At 29.7% G+C, this 24962-nt stretch overlaps 1 protein-coding gene and 1 long non-coding RNA gene across 2 annotated transcripts; one reads left to right on the forward strand and one right to left on the reverse strand.

Annotated features, from left to right (window-relative positions):
* The first annotated feature begins 3151 nt into the window (after nucleotides 1–3151).
* On the forward strand, nucleotides 3152–8850 carry LOC114370612 (calcium-dependent protein kinase 26-like). The gene is made up of 8 exons (XM_028328007.1): nucleotides 3152–3802; nucleotides 4064–4937; nucleotides 6115–6258; nucleotides 6566–6718; nucleotides 7100–7215; nucleotides 7423–7590; nucleotides 7934–8158; nucleotides 8494–8850. The coding sequence occupies exons 2-8, from the start codon at nucleotides 4094–4096 to the stop codon at nucleotides 8620–8622; spliced, it is 1779 nt and encodes a 592-aa protein (XP_028183808.1). The 5' UTR covers nucleotides 3152–3802; nucleotides 4064–4093; the 3' UTR covers nucleotides 8623–8850.
* An 8972-nt stretch (nucleotides 8851–17822) lies between these two features.
* LOC114369605 lies at nucleotides 17823–19160 on the reverse strand. The gene is made up of 3 exons (XR_003657669.1): nucleotides 18874–19160; nucleotides 18302–18446; nucleotides 17823–18176 (listed from the first exon to the last, which is right to left on the reverse strand). It is a non-coding gene; the product is annotated as an uncharacterized LOC114369605 (long non-coding RNA).
* Between the last annotated feature and the right edge of the window lie 5802 nt (nucleotides 19161–24962).

Genomic DNA, 24962 nt, shown 5'->3' on the forward strand with positions numbered 1-24962 from the left:
TGGAATGAAGAACGTTGTTTTTTTTTTTAATTTGGACCTTGTAATTTTTGTTTAAGATCTTTGTTTGGAACTTGATTAATTAGGACCTTGTAATGCTTGTGTTGATTCGTGTTTATGCGTTGGTGCGTTATTAACAATTTGATGCGTTATTAACAATTTGAATTTTCTTCCCTTACGAACAATGAAATTAATATAATTTGAATTTTGTACGAGATAATTGTCCTTAAATTACATAATTATTTAATTTTAATATGTTTTTTAAAATTATTGCAAGACTAGGTAATTAATTTTTTAAACAAGAATAAAGAATTATATATCATTCATCTTTTAATGTTGCAGTATTGTTTAATCCAAGTTTTTTTGTGTTACTACAAAAATGTTGTATAAAATTCAAAATTGTTTAGCATTAAAATTATTTTGATTATTTAATTATTAAATATTTAAAAATTTTATTATTATATATTTTATAACATTAAATTTATTTTGAATATTTAACTATTTAAAAAGAGGGCGAGCCCTGGTGCAGCGGTAAAGTTGTGCCTTGATGACTTGTTGATCATGGGTTCGAATCCGGAAACAACGAAGTTTTTTATTTAACTATTTAAAAAATGACTCATGTTTATTTTCATTCAATATTGAAATTTTAATTTTTAAATAAATATTTAAAAATGAAAATTTGAATTTCATTGAAATTAAATTACTTTATCCAAACAAGGAAATTAAAATACAAGAAATTGAATTGCCTCATCCAAACAAAATATTTACAAAATGAAAAGAATTTAAATCAAGGCAATCAAAATGCTGTGAATTTGAATTTCCTAGAAATCTTTAAATTCCTCATCCAAACACATAGTTAAACATTTTCCATGCTCCAGATATACGGTTTTGTGAAACATGACCTTCAACCATAGTTGTTATTGCCATAATATCTGGCTTAATTCCTTTTCCCAGCATCTCATCATACAACATGCAAGTTTCTTCATACCTATTCAACCTTAAGAGATGTTGTATCAAGTCTGTATATGTGGAAATAGTAGGCACACAACCAGATTCTTTCATGCATTGAAACACCTCAAGCGCTCTGTCAGCATCATTTCTCCCCAAATACCCATTTATGACAATCCCATGAACCCTCCCATCATCCATATCCCTTCTCTTCATAATATCAACAATCTCTAAAGCATATGTAATCCTGCCTGCCTTACACAGCCTTCTCACCAAGTTCTTATAATTTTCAGGTTCAAGATCTAAATCTTTATTTTTGAGGTCACGAATCAATTCCAAAGCATCTTCAATCCTCCCAAAAATACAAAAAATCTTCAGCATACAGCCATGAACACAGTTTTCTGGCATCACAGGCAGTCGTATCATGTCATTTCCAAGCAAATTAACAGCTGCAACATCTCCTGATCTCGCCATGCAGTTCATGACCATGTTATACAACGTCACATCAAGTACCATATCCTTCCAAATCATCTGGTTGTAGAACTCCATGGCAATTTCTCGCTTCCCAGCACTGCATCCGGTTCACAACCGCACCTTTTCATATTTTCAAAGGCCAACAATGCTTCACTAATTTTATTTGCCTTTCCATAGTGGGTTATGATAATGGTCCACACGTTAACGTCCTTTTGGATTCCACACTCATCCATTTCTTCCACCAACTTCTTCACGAATGGAAATTCCTTAGCTTCTCTGGCAATGTGCAACATGGTATTGTAAGTCCGCATTGTGTGACTGTACTCATCCTTGAGCTTCAACCAATTGAAAACCCTCAAACCCAACTATGGCACCTTGAAGCACCTCTTCAACACCATGTCAAAAACCTCACTGTTCAACCCATAACTCAGATTCTCTAACATCTCCTCCAGAGTACTGGAATCATTTTCTGCTCGAACAATGTCATTAATCTCACCAACAACCCGGCTCACATCTAAATCACCCATATTTCCCATCTGGGCATCTTCAAAAATGCCAACATTCTATGCGGCATTTCCACAAACACCTTCGGTGCAAGCTGGTTGATCATTTAAACCCCCTTCAGAATGGGGTGTTTCAAGTGGAAACAAAAACCCAGATGGGGATTGGTCTGGGATCACGGTATCAGCTCCTAGAATCTCTGTGATCTCGATGAAAAGTGCGCGGGAAGCATCGATGTCTGAAGGCTTGTTGGAAAGTTGTTTTTGCGTTGTTCTGTGAGTGAATGTTTTGAGGCGTTGAAAAAAAATTCAAAACGTGGTATTGTGAGAGGAGAATGGAATCCAGGGATCGGAGCTTGCTTATTGATCTCATGGGGAACTTGAAAATATTGTTGTCACTCACTAATCAACTAATTGATCATCAAACATTAACCTTTTAAGACGGGGCTTTACGGAGTACTCTGCAATGGTCGTCAAAACATGTTTAATAGCAAATCTATGTTATAAAATGGCACATGAATTAAAACCATTTTTCTGGTAAAAAAGAAAATAAAGCCTATTTTAAAAATGGCCTCTTTTATTTTATTTTTACTCAATGTACTATGCAATTTTTTATATATATATCAACTACATCACAGTTTAATTATTATTTTTTATTTAAGTTTAGGTAGTCAATTTATCTAGTTCTTAATCCAATTTTTTCTATATATCCATTTAGTTAATTTAGACATCATGCCATTTTAATAGTTAATTCACACAATTTATTTCAATAGTTTACTTCTTAATCTTAAAAGTCTTGTTAATTTATTCTTATATAGTAAAATAAAAATTTATTTTTATAAAAAAATAAATTTCATATTATATATTTTTTATTAATTATTTGATAATGATAAATTTTTATTTAGATTTTTTTAAAATTAAAAAAAAAACAATGCATTTACAATTATGTGTTTGGAACCTGAGACTTTTGATTAAATGAGAATTGGATATAGTTAATAATAACTTCAAAGTTAATGCATTAAAAAAAAAAAACACTTCAAAGTTAATAAGCATATATTCACGATTATTAATTTGGCATTCAATTATTCATTAACGTGTGGTGCATATTGGAAGACACCGGCCAAATCACATGGCCTTCAATTCGCAAATCCATTTTCCTAATAATCCGAACACAAACCATTTATCTATCTATATTGATTTTTTTTTTTTTAAATCCCTAACACATCAATAGAGAATAATTATGAAAATGATCACCGGCGAAGGCCTGCTGCCGGCCGCCGGCGGTTGACCACGTTCTGGAGACAGATCGATAGAGATATTGCAAAGTTTGCAATTTGCACGTAAACGTGACAACCATGTTATGAAAAGCTACCAAATCTGAACCGTCCAATCTAATTGTCCCTTCCTTCTCAGCCCTCCGATTAACAACAACGCGTTTTCTCCATATTTTTGTTGTTTCATTCTAACAGAAAGAGAGAAAATAAAACCGCTATAACTTTTTGTGTTTCTTTTCCTCCTCTTTCCTTCTTCATTCCACGTTAAGCTCTCATTTTCACCCTCACATTTGCCTTCAAAATCAAAACCCTTTCTCCATTTACCTGCATTTTTCTCCTTTTCATCATTTTTTCACCCTTAACGTGTTCCTTGAAGCTGGTACCATAAAGGGTTTAATTTGTTCCAGCCATTAATGGCGGTTATTTTCGTGCTTCAAAAATCTTAAAAAGGCTTCTTTTTTTTCTCTTTTTTTTTTTTCATTTCCTTCCCATCTTTGATGCCCTTGTCTCAGCACGCTTGCATATAATTATACCATGTGGCAAAAACAAAACCTTTCTCCTTCAACGCGCATTCCGGCTTCAATTGCATTGCACCGTCGAGTTTTTAAGGTATCACAAACATGCATTTTTATTTTCTTTCCTTAGGACAAAACTTAGGTGTTGTGGTTCTTCAATCAGAATTAGAGTTTCACCTCGATAATTTACGTAATAAAGATTTGTATTAAAGATCAACGTAAGTTATCCAGGTAAAACTCCAATTCTAATTAGAGAATAGCATTGAAACACCCATGAAAGTGTATCTAAATTTTGCCCTTTTTTTCTTCTTGGAGGTGAAAAATGAAATGGGTTTTTTTTTATTTGATATATTAGATGCTTGGAACAAGTAGTATCTAGTGTCAGATGGGAAACAACTGTGTTGGATCGAGAACTTCTTCTAAAGACGTAACAAATGGCTGTTCTAATTCAAGTTCATTTTGGTGGTCACGCGGACACAAGAAAGATGCTTCTTCTCATGCACACAAAAGTGGCAACAAAAAGAGAACCAAAGCTGCGGAAACTGTTCAAAACAAGCCTCCAGAGATGGTGAAAATCGAGAGGGAGGATGTGAAGCCTCCTCATGAATCCAAAGAGACTAAACCGGCTTCGGAACCAACAACAACAAAGGAGCAGCAGCAGGCAGCAAAACCAAAGAGGCCACACAATGTGAAGAGGCTAGCAAGTGCAGGCCTTAAAACTGATTCTGTTTTGCTAAGGAAAACCGGTAACCTTAAGGAGTTTTACAATTTGGGACCGAAGCTAGGACAAGGCCAATTTGGAACCACTTTCCTTTGTGTGGAGAAGATCAGTGGGAAAGAGTATGCTTGCAAGTCAATACTGAAGAGGAAGCTTTTGACAGATGAGGATGTGGAGGATGTGAGGAGGGAGATTCAGATAATGCACCACTTGGCAGGGAGTCCTAATGTGATCTCCATCAAGGAGGCTTTTGAGGATGCTGTCGCGGTTCATGTTGTTATGGAGCTGTGTGCAGGGGGTGAGCTTTTTGATAGGATTGTCGAAAGAGGACATTACACTGAGAGAAAGGCTGCTAAGCTTGCAAGGACTATAGTTGGTGTCATTGAGTCTTGCCACTCCCTTGGAGTCATGCATAGGGATCTCAAGCCTGAGAATTTTCTCTTTGTTAATCAGCAAGAAGAATCCCCTCTTAAGGCAATAGATTTTGGACTGTCTGCTTTTTTCAAACCAGGTTTGTCAAAATGTTCCATTGTTTCTTCCCCTTGTGCAATTAACATCTATCTTCAGTAGTTTGCTTTAGGTTCTTATTATCAAGAGAGTTGTTATGGTATCCAAAGAAATCTAAAGGTTTTGATACAGTTGTTTTTTTGAGCCAATAGTTGAATGAGTTTGGTACACCAAAGAAAAGAGAGGCAAAAAGAGTTTCTCAGTAGTCAGTACCAAATCCCTTAAATTTCCAAGGGTAGAATTTATCTTTTATCAATTCTTTTTGTGGGCAGTTGATTTTGATCAATATCCATTAGGTGTACATTGTGCCTTGTGCAGTGGAACTTAATATTCTTCTTTGACAGAGTAATTAGGCTCTTTTTAGTGTGATTATATTAACAATGATGTAGTGATCATAGAGAATCACTAGGATGTGGGAAATGCTTATGTGCGTGTTCTACTAATTGGGATCTTGGGGATTAATATGATCTTTCCACCTTTATGATTTGGCGATTGATTAACTATATTTTTTTGCTTGTGGAGAAATCATTTTCATAATGTACCTAGTATGCAAACCAATGGTGTGTATCACATTTTTTGTAGTAACATATAATTGTCTTGCTTTCCTGGGGTTTTCTTTTGAAAAAATATATATAATAAAAACTGACACCAAATGTGATTACTTGACTTTTTATAATAAACAAGTACTTTCAAATATGCAAAAATTTCCTAAAGGGGAAATAATGAGATGTGAACTCTGCCATTATGTGAAATTCTAAGTTCAATTTATGCTAAGCAATGTTGTGTTGATAATAAAATGTGAAGAACAATGCACTGTAAAGGGTTAGCAAAATGATTAGTGTAAAAAGTTTCATACCGTCATCCAATCACAACTTATTATATATAGTAAATTTGTTGACTTTTATGATAATTACTTTAAAATTCATATTATCAGTGAATTATGATTGAATGACAATGTTTTAGTATTTACACGGTTAGTAGAGTTAGTGCATAATCATTAAACTCTAGAGAAAAAGTCACTTTTGTGAACAGAAGTACTTGTTTGTGCATTGGTTATGAGGCTTTGTTTATTTTGCATCCTGCTATCTTAGTTCCCCACTAAACTAATTTAACATTGCATAAAGTTTCTGCATTGTTCTACTCATATGATCGCCCCTAACTTTTGTCACTAATATTTGCAGGTGAAATTTTTGGTGATGTAGTAGGAAGTCCTTATTACGTAGCACCTGAAGTTCTACGTAAGCGTTACGGCCCCGAAGCAGATGTATGGAGTGCTGGTGTCATAATCTACATTCTCTTAAGTGGGGTGCCTCCATTTTGGGGAGGTAATAGTTCTTAACATAGCTAGCACATTATAATCCAATCATTTTGGCTTATTTTTTTTATTGATTTTTATTTGAATGCATTGATAATATAAAGGATTTTACATTTTCATCAAATTACATATTGTCATATCTAGTAAGTTTGTTAAATTTTATAATAATTATTATTTTAAAAGTCATGCATGAAAAGATTTCCAATTGTTGACAATGTAAAAGTACAATGGCAATGCATGAAAATTAAAAACCTCTTTTTTCCTTTGAATGTTTCCTGGTTTAACATTTTAATATTTATTCTGTTCCTTGGTAATAGAATCGGAGCAAGACATATTCGAGGCGATTTTGCATTCCGAACTTGATTTCTCATCGGATCCTTGGCCTGCTATATCTGAAAGTGCAAAAGACTTGGTTAGGAAGATTCTTGTCAGAGATCCTACTAAAAGGATGACAGCTTATGAAGTTCTTCGTAAGATTCTAGCCTATGTCCCTGTTAGATGTCAGTGAAACAAAAGTTATTAGTCTCATACCACATTTGGCATGTGATTATATTTTTTCCTCAGCAAAACCTTATTTATTTTCTTAGATGTCAACAGTTTTCTTTAATACACCTGCAGCACAGCACTTAAAATGAAAATATTTTTAAAAAGTTACTTGTTCAGTTTTTCATATGTTAAATATTTGTTTTATCCAACACACTGATGGGGTATATTGCATCTTTGGATGAAAGGTTAAGCATTGTATTGTCACAACCATAACTTGTGAATACACATTATCATAACATTGTTAAACTTGAGGAATTCCATCACATTGTTAATGAAGATGTTCTGTTTTTTTTTTTTTTTTGCAGGTCACCCCTGGATTCATGTTGATGGAGCTGCTCCAGACAAGCCTCTTGATTCTGCAGTTTTGAGTCGCCTGAAGCAATTTTATGCAATGAACAAACTCAAGAAAATGGCTCTAAGAGTAAGTTATTTACTATTCTATAATCCTCTCTCATGAGAATATCTATTTTTCTTCTCTTTAGGGATTGATAACTATAGGTTGTGCAGTTTTTACTATTATTTGCAAAGTTGAATATGCCAACTTGTTGTTGCTAGATTTTGGTGCTCAATGTTGGAAAATTTCTGCTTAGATTGTCAAATTTTGCTAAATTATTGTTGTTCTCTGCAGGTTATAGCACAAAATCTCTCTGAAGAAGAAATTGCAGGGTTGAAAGAAATGTTTAAGATGATAGACACAGACAACAGTGGTCAAATTACTTTTGAAGAACTCAAGGTTGGACTGAAAAAGTTTGGTGCTAATCTCAATGAATCTGAAATTTACGACCTTATGCAATCAGTAAGTATTCAGAATCATCTTCTTTATTCCTTAATTTCATAAAACATACATTTTCTCTATGTCTTTCATTTAGTGGGGCTAGTCTAGGATAGTAGGATTTCACATAATAATAGCGTGTTAAGAGGAAACCTCCAAAGATTGTTTTGCATTTCTCTCTTATGGGAGCAACTTATTGTTTACTATTTCATTCTTTATGATCAAGCTTGAAGAGGATTGTTCTAAGTATCATTTAAGAAGACATTTCGGTATAATTCAACAGTGGTCAAAATAGGAAAGCTAAGTCATCATTTTCTAGTGGTATATTATTTTGATCCATGGAACCCAATTTTGTTTTGGATTACAGGCAGATGTTGATAACAGTGGCACAATTGACTATGGAGAATTCATAGCTGCAACATTGCATCTAAACAAGGTTGAAAGAGAAGATCATTTAGTTGCAGCATTTGCTTATTTTGATAAAGATGGAAGTGGCTACATCACTCAAGATGAGCTTCAGCAAGCTTGTGAAGAATTTGGCATTGGAGATGTTCGCTTGGAGGAAATGATCCGAGAAGCTGATCAAGATAATGTGAGTATATACATATATTTAATAGTAACATAATTTATTGATTGTCACATAATGAATGAAAGAAGAAAATGAAATTAGCAAATTGACATTGGTCTAGCTTTCCTCCATTTGATAACATAATTCTGGAGTACTACCATTTGAAGGATAAGTAAATTAACATCTTCATCATAATTTCTCAACTGTGTTGAATATATTAATTTTACTTCTTATGGAAAGTACTAGGTGGTTATAATACAATTTTTAGATTGATTTTAAAATAATTTTATGCCATGATGAAATTTCAAGTTCCATTCTTCTTTTAATGACTTTGTTATGCTTATGTTATGCCTTCTCAGGATGGACGAATAGACTACAATGAATTTGTTGCTATGATGCAGAAAGGCAATGCAGATTTGGGTAAGAGGGTTCGAAAGGGTAGCACTAGTTTTAGAGTTGGATTTAGGGAAGCACTACCTGTATGTTAATTAACAAAAAGTGGATCAATTTCCCTTGTTTCTTTTTTCCCTTTTTTCGGTAAATTAGCATTTTCTCCACGGGTTGTTGTACTTAGTCTCTTGAGAGGAACTTAAATGACTCGTATTCCACAAAATGTTGATAGGCATGCTTCATGGATTTTGCCATCTTATGTACATTATGGATTAAAAAAAAAACATTGTTTTGGCAACAGGGTTGGTTTATTTTTCAAATTCTAATATTAATGTGGTATCTTAGGTTCAGTTAGACTAACATTTATTTGAGAGTACTACATGCATCTTTCTGGAGTGTAAAAAAGAAATTCAAGTTTAACAATTAACATGAGATAATGACTTGACTATGGAGTTGGTAAAGAGGACTTTTCAATGGGTATTTGTCATGCTTTTACAATACACATAGAGTTCAAAGTGTTATCATGACATGCCTAATGTAAGAAATATCACGGTCTATATTTTATTCAGAGGGTTTTAAGTTATTGCCTTATTGGTAAACTCTTATATACTTTCAGAATGCTACACACAATTAAAATATACAGAAAGAGCCGTGTATAAAAAGTTTGGGGCCTAAAGCAATTTTTAAAAACAAGTCTAAATGTCTAATGTTATATACTATATTGTAACAATTTGATATCAATTATTCATTTTGATAACTCACTTCAAGCCTTCAAAACAATGATAATGAGACCAACAAAGAAAAATAAGAAAGCTAAAAAATGATTTAAAGATATTATATATATATATATATATATATATATATATATATAAAATTGGAATTCTAAAGCAAAGGTTATGATTCTAAAAAAATAAATTGATGATTAAAACAATCTATTTTTTCATAAGTTTTACTTCTAACAGACTACTCACATATTTTAAGCATGTTAATAAGGTTGTCACGTGACACTAACAGGGGTTTTCTCTACTAATTAGCAATAAATTTAATTTTCAAATTGTAGATAATTTTGTCAGTTTTTCACATCCTATTATCAATTATGACGACCATCAACTAATAACCTAAAATTAGATGAGTGCTGCAGCATAATTCAATTTGCATGATATAGTCTAACTATCAATGACATATGATTAAAGACTTATATAATAACAAGTGAATGTACACGACTATGTGAGGCCTAAGGTAAGGGTGTTGCTAGATGCACCCAACAACATTGCTGGTGCACCCAGTAATTTGGGTGAATGGACAAAATTGTCTTTGGCTTTATTTTAAATATAAAAAAAGGCACACCCAACACCCCACTTCTTCCACTTCTTTCGCTGCTTTGTCTTCTTCTCCTCGCATATCTCCTTCTTCCGTTTCGTCATCTCCTTCCTCACGCAACCTTCTTCCTGTGTTTTTGGAGCTGCATTTGTGTGGTTGGACTCGTGCAAACTTCTTCCATCGAGGTTAGTTCCCTTTCTCACCTAGTATTTCGTTGAATTTTGGTTGTAGGGTAGACACCATTGAGGTTATATAGAAGAGATACGATGCAAAGTGGAATATGAACAAGTTCTAAATAGGTTCAACACATACGGAAGAACTTCTTCCGTATGGGTTGGTGAGTTGTTAACATGCATACGGAAGAACTTCTTTCTTATGATGGCTTGTAGGTTCATACGGAAGAAGTTCTTCCATATGAGTCATACGTCTTCTGTAAGTGTTTACGGAAGAACTTCTTCCGTATGAACATTTGAATTTTTTTTTTAATAATTTAGTTAATATTTTTAAAATTTAATTGTACTTGTTTGTTTTTTAAAATTTAATATATTTGCATCAAAATAGAAATTAGGGTTAGTGGCTAAGGTTTAGTTAATGGTGCCTAGGACTGACTGTGTGGTTAGGGCGTAGGGCTTAGGGGGTATAGGAGTGTTTATGTTAGGGTTAGGGTTGAGTGTAGGGGTTAGTTGAGATGTTAGGGGTTTAATATATACGATGGTATGTAGTTAGGGTTGGTTGTTAGGTTTTAGTTTAGCGGTTAGGGGTGACATTAGGGTTTAATATATGTTGTGGTATGTTGTTGGTAGGTTGTTTTAAAAATGGTAGAACTGTAAAAGGGTAGGGTTGGTGGTTAGGGTTTATTCTAGTGCCAAGGGTTGGCTGAGCTTAGGGTTTGGGTTAGGGTTTAGGGTTTATTTTAGTGGTTTAGGGTTTGTCGTTAGGGTTTAATGTTTATGTTGGTGTATTATTGAGAGTTTTAGTTGTTAGGGTTTAGGTTGTGGTTTAGGTGTAGGGTTAGGTTGTAATATATACATATGGTGGTATGTTTAGTGAGGATTGGGTTAGGGCTGAGGCTTGGGTTTAGTTTAGTTGGTTGGGAATTTTTTAGTTGATAGGGTTGAGCTTAGGGTTAGTGTACTGATTAGGATTCAGGTTAGTTTACTTATTAGGATTTAGTGTAGGGTTTAGTTTTTAGGATTTAGCTTATGTAGTGCATAGGCGGTAGTGTTTAGGGTTTAGACATACTTATTATGGGTATACGATAAGGAAAGAAAAAAAAAAGTCACTCAATTTAATTTAAGTGTTTTTCAACCTCAACATTTTTTTAATGGGGTGTTTAGGGTAGTGTGATTAGGGTTTATAATGTAGGGCTGATGACTTAGGGTTATGTAGGTTTATAAATATATGAATATTGAATTTGACAAAAAAAAACATGTTCATCATGATTTGCAGATCATGGTTAGAATGAGAGGTTTACGTCGTTCATTAGGTAGGGGTATAGGCAGCGTATGGATGTCCAACTAAGGACTTGACCAATTCATGATTGTGAATCCCACATATCAACTTCATCATCTAACCTTCCCCTCCATGCACTGGTTTTCCACGAAGCTTGAAGGGACAACCACATTTCCTACTCCCAGTGTCTCTTCTAACAAATTCTTTCTTCCTACACTTATACTGACCACTCCTTTCACAACCAATTAACAGAAATTAAGTTCTTCCTCTACTATCAGTATGTGTGTCAGACCTCATAATAATTGCAACAAATCCGTTTTCATGGGCAATTGATCCAGCCCACAGCAAAACATCATCTCGGGTACCGAAGACCTACAACGCAACCCCGACATATTAATTTTTATACAAAACATACATTCAACCAAATGACTCAACCTATATGAACATCATTACTTGAGAAGTATTAAAAGCTTCCGAACAATCAACATGAGGTGGTTGATTCACACCACATTCTTGTTTATTTTCATAATCCATATCAACTTCTTGAGACATCGTATTGTCATACGTCCATTGATTTTAGTCCATCTTAACGACAAATAAATAAATTACAACTACATACGAATTACCATATTAGCAAAACTAAAAATAAACTAAATAATAACTACATACATATTACTAACTAATACAACTACATTCAAAATTTATAACTAAATAATTTACTTAAACTAAATACAAATTTTGGACCTAAATAATTTCAATTTTCACTTATCATGTATTAAATTTGTAATAACTAACTAATTTTAAATTTCTACAACAAATTACCTAATATGTACTACAAAAACACAATAATAATAAATTTTACGAAACATCTAATTTCACAAAAAAATACTTCAAACAAATACAGATTTTGCACCCAAATAAACAACTAAAATATATACAACTATAACTAACCACTAATTAAACATTTTACTACTACAATAAAATACAATTATTATACCTAAATTATTTAATATTTAGGTTAAATTATTATACCTAATTAAACCAATTATCCACAAATACAAATTATTATACTTCAAATATATAATATTCATAAATATTAATTTTTTCACAAATCTAAAACAAAAATTAAAAAAAAATAAAACTAAAACTAAAAAAAAAATTAAACTAAGAAGAAGCTTACGGATACCCATAATAAGTATGTCTAAACGTCAATTCCCAAACCAATAAAAAAAAATTTGAACTTCTTTCATAAGAAGCTTACAATTAAGAGAGATATAAAATTAAAAAAAAAACAATATGGATAAAAATTAAATATAATATCTTTTTATTGGTCAATCTAAACGTCAATTCCCAAACCAAAATTGTCTTTCCCATATCTAAGAAAGGCAAAACGTTGAAGGTCCACGAAAAGTAACATAAATGAACAAGTGGGTTTTATATTATGAGCCGCAGAGGACTATGATTGGCTCCTATCAAGGGGTGAAATTCCAATTTTTCTTTCCATTCAAAATTTTGCGGCACCCTCCCTCTTCCTCTTCTCCTTCCTCCACCAACAACAACATCCCTTTGCTTCCCCAATCTTTCCTTCTCCTTCTTCCACTAATTTTACAATGGAATCATAATTATGTTGTTTAATTTTTTTTATCACAACAAAATTATAATTTCGTTGTGATGTGGAAAACTTAAACAACAAAATATTGATTTCATTGTGTTAAGCGGTGTAAAAAATAACAATGAAATCGCAATTTCATTACTATATCTAGGACAAAAAAAAAAACCAAATTGTGATTCCATTACATGTACACAACATAATCACAATTATATTGTGATAAGAAGAGTGCAAAATTAGTTTTGCAATGAAATTATAATTTCAATATACATTTTATGTAACGAAATTAAGATTATGTTATGATAAGGGGGGTGTAAAATTGGTTTTACAATGAAATCATAATTTAGCATATATTTTATACAACAGAATCTTAATTTTAAAATAGAAAAGATCAGTCCCTTGGTAATAGCCATGAGCAATTCCAATAGAACCAATAACAATTCTCTAACTTTATTGTTCCACAAGGTGTTGGATTTAGTAAGTCCATACTACTCTATAAAAAAATACAGTGAGCCCACACTCTTGGCAAGGAGGGATATATATATATATATATATATATATATATATATATATGCTTGAATTCACTTTTGTCCGAATCAATTCAAATTTTTTATGATAAAGGCAATGCAATATAGAATTGTATATATATATGCTTGAATTCACTTTTGTCCGAATCAATTCAAATTTTTTATGATAAAGGCAATGCAATATAGAATTGTTTCAAGTTTTTCATCATATTATAGTGATTTTCAGTGTTTCATGTCAATCCAAACACACTGCATGTAGCATTGTGTAATATATTATTATTCAATAAAAATTTGACATGCATAATTTGTTAATTTTATAATAATTATTTTAAAAATTATATCAATATTTTTTAAAATTAGTTGATAGTTTAATTTACTTTTTTTTTTTGAGAAAATGACTTATACACTAACTAACTCCAAAACATTCCATCACAAACAATTATATATAATAAGTTTATTATTTTTTACAATAACTATTTTAAAATATATATCAATGGTAGCTTTTTATTGGCTCACTGAGAGCACGTGCATAACCATTAAATTTAATAATTTAGTTGAATAGAAATTAAGCTCTAAAAAAAAGTTATGAAATATATTATAAAAAAATATACATAAAAATCATTTGATTCTTCGCATGACAGCAAGTGACAACTTTCAGTCGCTGCATTATCTAAAGAAAAATGGGGCAGGGGTTTACATTCAATAATTCCGCAAGCCTAATTCTATGATGAAGACAATGGAACTAACATTGAACCGTGGTCAATATCATCCATTTGGGATCCAAACTTATAGGTTCTATATAGCTATATGTTGCCATCCAAATTATCGTTGTCTTTTGTTTTGTTTGGATTTGCTTCATGTCATTTTCTATAACCATATAACAGTATTGTACTAAGAAAAAGAGGGACACGATATACTGTTGTGCAAAATTAACTAGAAACTCTTACACAAGTAATTTGGACTTTGGAGTCAACCTTGGTTCGGTTGAGCTTTAATTTTTTTTTCTTTATCTTTTTCCTTCATGAAAAACCTTGACTGATCATATGCTTTCAATCGAACCCATTGATCTAATGTACATAAAAGAATTTCATTGTATATGATAAGGTTCAAATGAAATAAATGAAAACACAAGTCTAAATTGAAATAAACATATATAGACTTTTGTACTAACAACGACACTTTGTTTCCTCTACTTAATTACCATCTAAATTGCTCCAACTAATAAATCAATGATTATGATAATAAAACCTCATTATGGTAGCTAATGTAAAAACTAATTTGATTTACATTAGGATTTAGAACGCTATATGATTTATAACTTATAACAAATTGTATATCTATTGAAGTAGGGATCAATAAAGGAATCAACCAACCCCACCTCACCATCAACTCATCAAAATACATACGGCTTGAACATTTTAACTTGCCTTGTTTATGGGAGGGCTAGTTTGCAAGCTAGCTAGTCCTCAAAATAAATAATAAATAATTCTAAAAAGAGAAAACAAAAAGAAATCCAAGAAAATAGAGTTTGTAATTCCTTTCACCTATCTATTTAGTATTTGTAATTTCATTATTAACTAATCAAACTCTTCAACTACTTTATCCCCAATATTAACAATAACTCAAAGAAACACATATATCTTTATAAATCATCTTCTAACCTTTTCTATAAATCGTAGACACAAAATAACTTCCATACTAAAATGAAATGAAAATCAGAAGTCATACACTAATTTTATATTGTATTTTATCTACGTTTTTTTGTTTTAGAAAAAAAAAAGTAGATGGACTGCTCCAGACCTACTACAAAATGGGCTTTATTTAATTTAATTTTAACCCAATTGAAACTATTTTAATTAATAGTTAAATTTGATGTAAACTATATTTTCAACTTGAATTTGTTTCACTTCAAGTTCACATATTATTTAATTTAACTTGTTAACTTAATTTGCTCGAAAAAAATGCCAACACACAACACACACACTCACACATGTGCATGCGCACACACACATAATTGGATTAACATGCATTCTATTATCTTCGGTTCCACCTTTTGTAATGGTTAGTTCTGTTCTGTTTTTAAAACGAATTCCAAACATTTTTTTTTTCACACTAAGGATATCCTCCAAAGTAATAGTCAAAGACTAATTATTTTGAGACGTAAAAATTATTGAAGTAAATATTGTTTCTCCAAACATTTTTTTTTTAATTTGAATGACTAGGAATCAAACTCTTAAGAACATACTTAAAGAATTTAACTGTCTAACCATAACTTATTGGTAATTCCTAACATATAATTGAGCTCACATTTCAGTTCCATTCTAAAATAATACTATTTTTTACAGAATAATATTAATACTATTTTTTACAGTAAAAAAAATATATTAATACTATTTTTTAAGAGCATTGTAAAACAATCATTAAACACTACTTATTTGTCAATAACGTCCCCCTGTGCACGCAAAAAAGTTGGATTGGTTGGCCAATTAATTAAGATCTTTAATTATGTGGGGTATCTAATCAACGGATTAGCTAGAAGTTTTTATGCCTCAATTTTGTCTTAAGAGATTTAATTGATTGGTGAGTATCATCCATCACTTGGTCAAGCTCAACTTCATAATGTAATCACAATTAGTGAGAATGCTATCTAATCTACCCTCGTTACTTTTTTTAAAGGACCTTGTTACTTTATGGCGAGTTATCAAGGTAAAGTATTTACCTAATTAATCAAAACTATCGTTTTACCTTTCTTGTAAACGAAATGGTAGTATTACATACTTTTAAATGTTTAATATTTTGTAAAATTGTACATAAAAAAGAATATTGGGTAAAAAATTATATTGACCTTATTAATAAAGAGTGAATCCAAAATATATAGTTGTAGTGGGACATCGATCGATCGGTAGATATGAAATTTTACTCATCAATAAATGTAATAAATTAATTAAGAAAAGACTGAAAAAGTATCTTATTAATATATAGCATTTGTCCTCCTCGTATTGTCATTTTTAGTGGTGAGTTTTCTCCTTTACTAGTCAACATCTTATATATAATACTTAAGATCCCGTGTCTTGTAAATTTATTTAGGAGGTATGTAATTTGCATGATAAGAGGGGTCGCTTAGAAAGTTCAAAAGGCAAAAATTGAAAAGGTTATTCTAACTTTTGAAGAAAGCATGGATTTACCTATGAAAAACACTACGAAGCCATAGTTTGATCTTTCGACTATACATTACAAACCAAATAATTTTTTCATTGCTATGACTAGCTAACTTTAAGAAGAAGAAAATTACACTTGGTATTTGACCTAATATTTTCTGAACTCAAATAGAAATTAGACCAGACATGCATAATATCAAAGAAACTGTATGAAAATTAAATTAAATTTTTTAAATGAAAGGGAAACAAGACTAAAAAAAATTGTACAAGCTAATTAAAAGAATTTATACTAAAAAGAAAGAGAGAATTTTATAGTCAAACCTTACCATATTCTTAAATTTCAATTTCCATGTATTAAGATTTTCTTAAAATCTTCCTAAATATAGGTATTATATATACAATAACTTTGTAAGATACATGTGTTAATTATATACTCAAATTATCACTACCATTATACTAATAATATACAACCATACGCACGATATACCACGACACTCAATATTTATAACTCACTTTAAATAGGCAAAAAAAGAGATTTGACCCCAAATTAAAGAACAATTAATTATATATACGTCATGAAGAAATCTCAACGTCACATGATATAATATGAACAATGAACTGGGTTTTTTTTTCATCAGTAAACAATAAACTGGATTAAACATGATCATCATCATCAGTATTTAGAGTGGGCATTATTTACACTAAAATCATGTAATCCAGTATAACCAGCATTATTCATAAGAGTCCCTTGATTTGTTAAAATGTAAAATTAATATAGCAGAAAGTTATTGGTTATTTAAAGGAAGAAGTGTGAGAGAGAAGTGGAGGATTCAAATTTCTCTTATTAACAAAAACTAATAAATTTGAAAAAAACTTGTTTATATAATAAATTGTGGGATAGCTTTTTTTTTTTATCTCAAATACAAAAAATATATAATAATATATATTATGTATAATATATTATAAAATAATATAATTTGTGTTAAGATAATTAATATTAAAAGATATTAACGTAAATATTTAATTATTCTACGGGTCTCTATTTTTAAATTTTTTTAATTAGATTTATGAACTTTTTTATTGAATCCCTAAACTTTTATTTGTTTTTTTAATTAGATTTTCTCATCTAATTGTCGTTGTGAAAAACTAACTATAGATGTCATTTTAGAATTGACAGGAGGAATATATGTGTTGTAAGCACAACAGAATCGACTATATGTAAAATTTTAACCTATACAACGTAATTCAACCCAAATATTCTATCATATTTCTACATCATCATAAATAGGTAACACTCTATGACACTATTCCATCAACATTTCTATATGTGAAGTTAATATATTGATCATAATTAAATATTAAATAGCAAAAAAAAAAGAACCTTAACCTCTGCCACAAGATGTTCAACATAAAGGTGAACGATTCACTTCCTAGCTAATTGGAATTTACAACATCTCTAGAGCACCTTAATTTATCATCAAGAAATTCTTTTAAATCAACATTCAGGTACTCAATCCCCACCACAATGATACCATAACACAACTTCTTTGGGATAATCCAATTGCTTCAACATCCCCGCACACACCCTAAAACAAAATCTCAGCAACAACAAAAAAAGAATAGATAAATCTATTATGTATTACACACCCAAAGAACAGAGAGTACCACTATCAAAATGAAAATAACAAAAAAAAAAAAAAGAATAGATTACCTTTGTTGACGACGACAACCAAAAAAGACAACAATCTAGTGGTTGACAATATCCATTGATTTTCTCTCTGAAAGTGAAACGACACCTCGATTTTCCTCTCTTTTTCGCTTCATGTTACAATGCTAATGATCCTTCTAATGGGTTTCTTATTTTGTAATTGTTGGCCAAAAAAGAGGCAAGATTCAAACTAGGTCGTTTTAATAGACTCATCACATCACCATTTCACTCAACAAGTAACGGACAAGTCACACAATTATGTTAAATTTTTAAACATACCTCAGGAAAAGGATCAAAATGTGCTCATTAAAAAACATAAAATATGAGGATGAAACTTTTTTAAACTTAATATATCAAAATAAAACTTAATGTACAAAAATTGTATTAAACCTAAAATAATATAAATAAACCAAATTCATGTGAGGACAGTAAAAAACCCAATTAAACCTGATTTGAAACACAAATAACAACACACACATCCTTAGGAAAATCAAATTAAAGACAACAATAGGAATAATACAATTGTAAAATCCGATTACATGCACATGCATGCATCAAATAGTTGTGTGACATACCATTGTCAAGAGTGCAAGAAGCATTAGTTACGTGTCCAATGGCATGTGTGAGTGCTGCAGATAGTATAGAGAAACTCCATGAATGGTGTGGTCCACCTACACTACGCTTTGTTGAGGCATGCAAACCGTATAGGGATGTTTGCGCGTGCAACTCACGCTCTGCGTAATGAATAACACATTCACTTAATTGGAAGCTTCAACACATGCATCTCAGCCAGCCTTGCTTTCCAATGCAACGTATCATCCACAAAATCCACATCAACAATTATATATATATATATATATATAACACAAGAAAATGTTCCAAAAATATAAAAAGAACAAGAAAACAAAAAGCAAGCAACTAATATAATCATAATTCCTTTTTAGAAGAAATATAAAAATCGCTATTCATTAGCTAACGAATTGGGTGCTTAATTTTTAAAATGTAGAAAGGAAAAGAAAAAAAAAAGGATAAGTTTGGAAGTGAGGTTTTGGATACATAAAAGGGTAAAAATTTTATGTTCAATAAATATTTTTAAATAAAATAATAACATATATAAGTTCAATAACCTAATAAATAAAAGTTTAAAAACACTTTTCAAAATGTTTTTTTTCTTCTAAATATGGACCTAATAAATAAAAGAGATTAAGTTTTGTTTGTGTAACAATTTTACACTATCAAACAATTATTGCAAATCAGCTTAAATATGACTTTTAAAGTTGTTATAAAAGTTATCAATTTTACTATTGAACAATATTTTTAGGTTATTATATTATAAATATAAAATATTTACCAATTTTATCAATAATTAATTTATACCAAAAATATAACTGACCATTTTAATGGATTCATACCTTTAAAATATTTTTTTCATTAAAAACTTGAATCTAGAATATTGTTTAATTATATTATCAAACCTCAATTTTAATTAGACTAACGTAATATCAATAATTATTACACAACAATTTAAACTAATTTGCACAGTCAATGTATTTAAATAATACTAATTTTCTCAAATTTTTATTACCAATACAAAAATAATAATAATAATTCACCCCGCAATCATGCACACACTACTCGACAAAAAAGAAATAATAAAATGAAAAGCGCATTTCTCTCCGTTAGACTCCAGGCGGTGGTGATTTTTTGTGACCGTTAGATATAATAGTATTTAAATAAAAGAATAATGTGATGTAAAGTTAATATTTTATGAAATTTGCACTCCCTTCCATTCTTATATCAGTTGCATAGATGAAGACAATGCACAGTTTCAATTTCAATAGCAATTGGGTCACACCAACCGAAAATGGTGAAGTTTTTTTTTTTAATATCACAAATATCTTTAGAAATAATTATGTCTAAACCAAATAAAATTATTATGAATGACTAAATATATCAATTAAATATTTAACGCAGCTACATATTTACGAATTTATATTTTTTTAGTTGGTGGTTCTTATTGTTAAAATAATAAAACTCACATAAATTTTAATAAGTAATAGATCCAGGAGATATTTAAAAGAGAATATTAGATAAGTATAACAATACGTAATATTTTTAGAAAGATACCAAGAATGATAAGTGTGATTAAATCCAAATTAAATATTAGTTTGATAGTTATTTTAAGGGTCAAAGTTTGTAAAAATATTTGATAATCTCACTAAAAAATTAAAGACTTTTTTTTTACCGTGATAAAAAATGATAATGTAATTGCATAAAAAATGATAATGTAGTACTATCATCTCCATAAATTATATATCTTATAAACAAATAAATTAAACCAAAGATTCTAATCACATGTTCTTGTATATCACAGAAAAATGATAGACAAAAGAGAAGGGACATTTGTTGATTCCTAACAACATTTCATCATAAATGAACTTAAATAAACACCAGTAAGATATGATATAAGTGAAGAGTTTAATTTGATTTTTTACTATGCGAATAAAATAATATTTATAAGAAGAATAATTGTCCTTTAACTGATATTTATTTTCTCATATATTAGTCTTCACCACAATTGGGTGAAGAGGCACTGATGGTGCAAAAACCCACCATATAATAGCCCCCTTTTCACTTGCGTAGTTGGGTGACAAAACGTTTTAATTCCAAAGAAAAAAACGTGGGCCACACCAAAACGTGGAGAATGATTTGGATTTTGGACTGATATGGACGGCGCGGATTTTCGCTTCAGATCACAGCAACCGTTCGATTATCAACTTAATGACAGCTCACACATGGTTGGCGCCAGGTGCTAAGCCTAACGTGCGATCAATCACGTTACATGGTCGTGCCACGTCACTCGAACAAAAAACACAGCACTTTAAGCACAATTTATAGGATAAATCTAGAGCAAACATAATATTATATTTATTATTATATTTATTTTGACTTAGATTTATTTCTTTATTTTTTTAAATATTTATTATAATATTATACTTATAACCATTAAAAAATAAAAAAAATAAGATTAAATCATATTTTAAATAAATAATTATTTTATCTTTAAACGTGTAAAATGTTGACAAATTTATTTGTGAATATGTCACGTAGATTTTTTTTTTCATTTACGATAATAGATGAAAGTTAATGAATGAATAAATTTATTGTATTTTTTTATTTTATCGATTAAAATTTAAATTTTTATCCTTCGGAAACGAATTTATCATCGCATTATGATAAAAATAACTATTTATCTTAATTTTTATGTCATGATACTTTTTTTTCGAATATTAACTACGAAAATGATGAAGGTAGACAATTTTTTATATATATTGATGACAGAGACTTTAGACCACAAGGATTGTTTGTCCGCAGTTAACGTTTTAAAATAAGAAAAAAAATTGTAGTTTAAATCTCAGGATTAGCTCATGGTTTTTTAATCTGTAATTTATAATGTTGTTGGAGGAATCTTAACGCACTCACTCCGATACTCTTATCTTAATATTTTCTTTACGATGATGAAATGATATTGATTGAAAATCATCAATTGTAGTATGTCACACTTCTAAACTAGGAAAGATAATTATTAAGTAAAAATGTAACCTATTCAAATTGATATTTTTAATTAATTTTGATTAATAATATTAAATAAAGGAATATTATTGAGAGTCTCACTAATATTTTTAATTTATTATAAAATAAAAGTGAAGATCGGTTAGAATTTTTTACCGTTGAAAATTAAGAAAAGAAAAATAATATATAAAGGGTGATTTGTTAAAATACATCTACGTAAGAAGGGAATGATCAATGATGTATATATATGTATGGTTATTTTTTGTTAGACAAACCCAGTGAGAGGATGAAAATTCTAGATTTTCTTAAGATATTCACAAACCGATAAATGAGTTGATATAATTAGTTATTTTCAGAAGAATAATCAATTCATATAACTTTATTTATGTAGCAGTAATAATTGAATTAAACACACATTCATTCTATCTATTATTTTTTATTGTTAACACTGCTGATTTTTTTATTACATATATAAGTTCAAATTTATAATTTCTTTCAAATAGACTTAATTTACTAAAGTTCCAGTTGTTTGTATTTTTAATAATTTTTTAATTTAAAATATATTTCTAGCTTTTCTACTAAATATGATATTTAAAAAAATATTTTGATGTTTTAAAAAAGTTAAATATATAGAGAAATTTCTTAAAATTTTCAAAATAAATTATATAATGATATATATATATGTATGGAAAAATTATAGAGTGATGCAGCTATTCAGGATAACAATGAATAGGATTTAGATAAGATACTAGTACCCAAATTTTAAAGAATATCTTTTTAATTTGATTTGAACCATATTCTCATAGATAACTTTGGTACTTATCATCATGTACAATACAATGTTTTAGTTAAACAGAAGTGTCATTTCATATCTTAGTTATGAAACATACCAAACAAAATATTTAACTATATTTAAATTTAACATAATAAAGAAATTAAAAAATCATGTAACAAACAATAATATAAACAAATTATAAGCCAACATAAATTTATAAAATAACTCATTTACAAATTTGTAGGTATGGTGTTTGCACTGCTTAATTATATATAGTAATTTATGATATGAAAAAATAAATTTTTTTTACTATATAGTGATTTAAGTAATTTTTATAGTAATTTATGTAATATTACTTTTTATTTTTATTTTATTAAGAAGTATAATTCAATTGATTAAAAAAAATGTGTAAATATTATAAACTTCTTAATACTTGTATTTGAATTCCATGAATAAAAAAATTATACTAATTAACATATGAATATAGAAAAAGTTGGGTAGTAGTATGATATGTATACCCATTATTATAACTTTTTTTTTTATAAATAATACATCTATTTAGAGTCATTTAATGGAAAATTTTCCTTCTTATCATAAATATTTCTTACAAATATTCATTAGGTAGGAGTCCAATTGTCATCCTTACACCTATCACTATTGACTTATATGAGTTATGACAATAATAGACACACAACCCTGGCCCCAACAATTAGTCCTTGCATTTCCATGTTCTCAAATAGTGACTTGTGTTTCCTTTCATTCCTTGCCTCTTTCCTAGTTCATTTGACTTTCTTGCCCTTCCAATGCATAGTAAAAGATATTTGTAAAATTGTAAGCATTTCAACCAATTGAATTGTAATTTTTGTCTTTCTTTAAAATTCACGGTGCAACTAGTTCCACATTCAGAAAAGTTCATTTTACTTTTGAAAGTAGAAATAATTATTTCTTCGTGTGCACTTTGGACACTCTCAAAACAAAATATGCACATAATAAATGCGAAAATATATGTATAAATAGACCTTAAATTTAATATAAAAATGCTGTAGTCTGTATTTTCTTGAATGGAATTTGGCGTAATAGAAAGTATTATTACGATAGGAGGTACATGGTTGAAGTTGAATGAGTCCATATGTTGATGCACTTACCTTTCTGAATAACCTTCATAATCAAATGAACCAACTTAAACACGTGGGTATGATTTGTTAAGCTTTAGATTTTAATTTACATAAAAATTAAATTTCGTTTGAGGTCAGTTCACTTTGGTTATGATTAATTATAATTGGCTTGTCATCAAGGTTTTTAAAAATGGTTCCCATTGTAATTGCGATTGTAAAATTAAAGATTTTAGAGTTATTGTGACTTCATTACAACTATAATTATGATTGCATCGACCATATTTCTCTGTAATTTCTCACCACATCAAAAGATTGTAACCAAAGTGTGAATTACTTTAATTTAGAACTCTTGTTTTCATACATAATATTCACATATAAAAATAATAATTAATCTTCGTCAGAGATAATTAATTACTTATTAAAAAATACATATCATTATTAATTATGTTAATCAATATTATTCATGCACTATATTTAAATATATTATACTTAGCCAAAAATAGTTCATCACATACAGATAGAGGAACATAAATCTTTCTCCACTGTTCCTGAGAAGCCAAAATCATCCTATTAATTAACCATTAATTTATTTAGTCAGTCATCTTTTTCTAACACCAAACTCTCCAAAATATAATATAAAACAGATCAAATGAGTTTTTTTTTTTCTTTTTTTCTATTATGTAAAAACACCCTTTAGCAACTTCCTTATCTTTCTCTATATTCTCCCACATTATTTTAAACAAATTTTGCTGGCAGTGACACCCTCTTCCCGGATCTTCCCGGAGTCAGTTTCAAGCATTGATACAAATCATTTCTTTTTTGGGACTACATGAATAGATACAAATAATTCATAATCATATATGAATGCAATGATTGATTAATTAATAATCTTTCGGATGAATACTTGACTAATTAACTAAACACATTAATCACATATTTCTCCAGGAATACAAGTATATACAGACAATATCATTGTTGTTTTCTTTTAAACAACAATAATCCAAATGATCACTTATCTCAGAAACACAGATCATCAATAAAAAGAACAAAAACAGTATAAGCATGGTTTTTTAACCTTCGATTCCACACGCACATAGTTTCCTAAAATGCCTAGACAAATGTAAGAATGATATGTACGATAAGTTTATTTGAATTTTTATAATAATTATCTTTTTTGTGTCATTATGATATTATTATGGAG

Source organism: Glycine soja, chromosome 10 (genome assembly GCF_004193775.1).
Source record: "Glycine soja cultivar W05 chromosome 10, ASM419377v2, whole genome shotgun sequence".
In the NCBI taxonomy this organism is placed as follows: Eukaryota; Viridiplantae; Streptophyta; class Magnoliopsida; order Fabales; family Fabaceae; genus Glycine; species Glycine soja.

Bases quoted from the DNA above. Each gene is read 5' to 3' on its own strand.
- LOC114370612 (XM_028328007.1), top strand. From the start codon at position 4,094: ATGGGAAACAACTGTGTTGGATCGAGAACTTCTTCTAAAGACGTAACA. The intron at 6,719-7,099 runs GTAAGATTCTAG...TTTTTTTTGCAG, and splicing joins GACAGCTTATGAAGTTCTTC to GTCACCCCTGGATTCATGTT. The intron at 7,216-7,422 runs GTAAGTTATTTA...TGTTCTCTGCAG, and splicing joins TCAAGAAAATGGCTCTAAGA to GTTATAGCACAAAATCTCTC.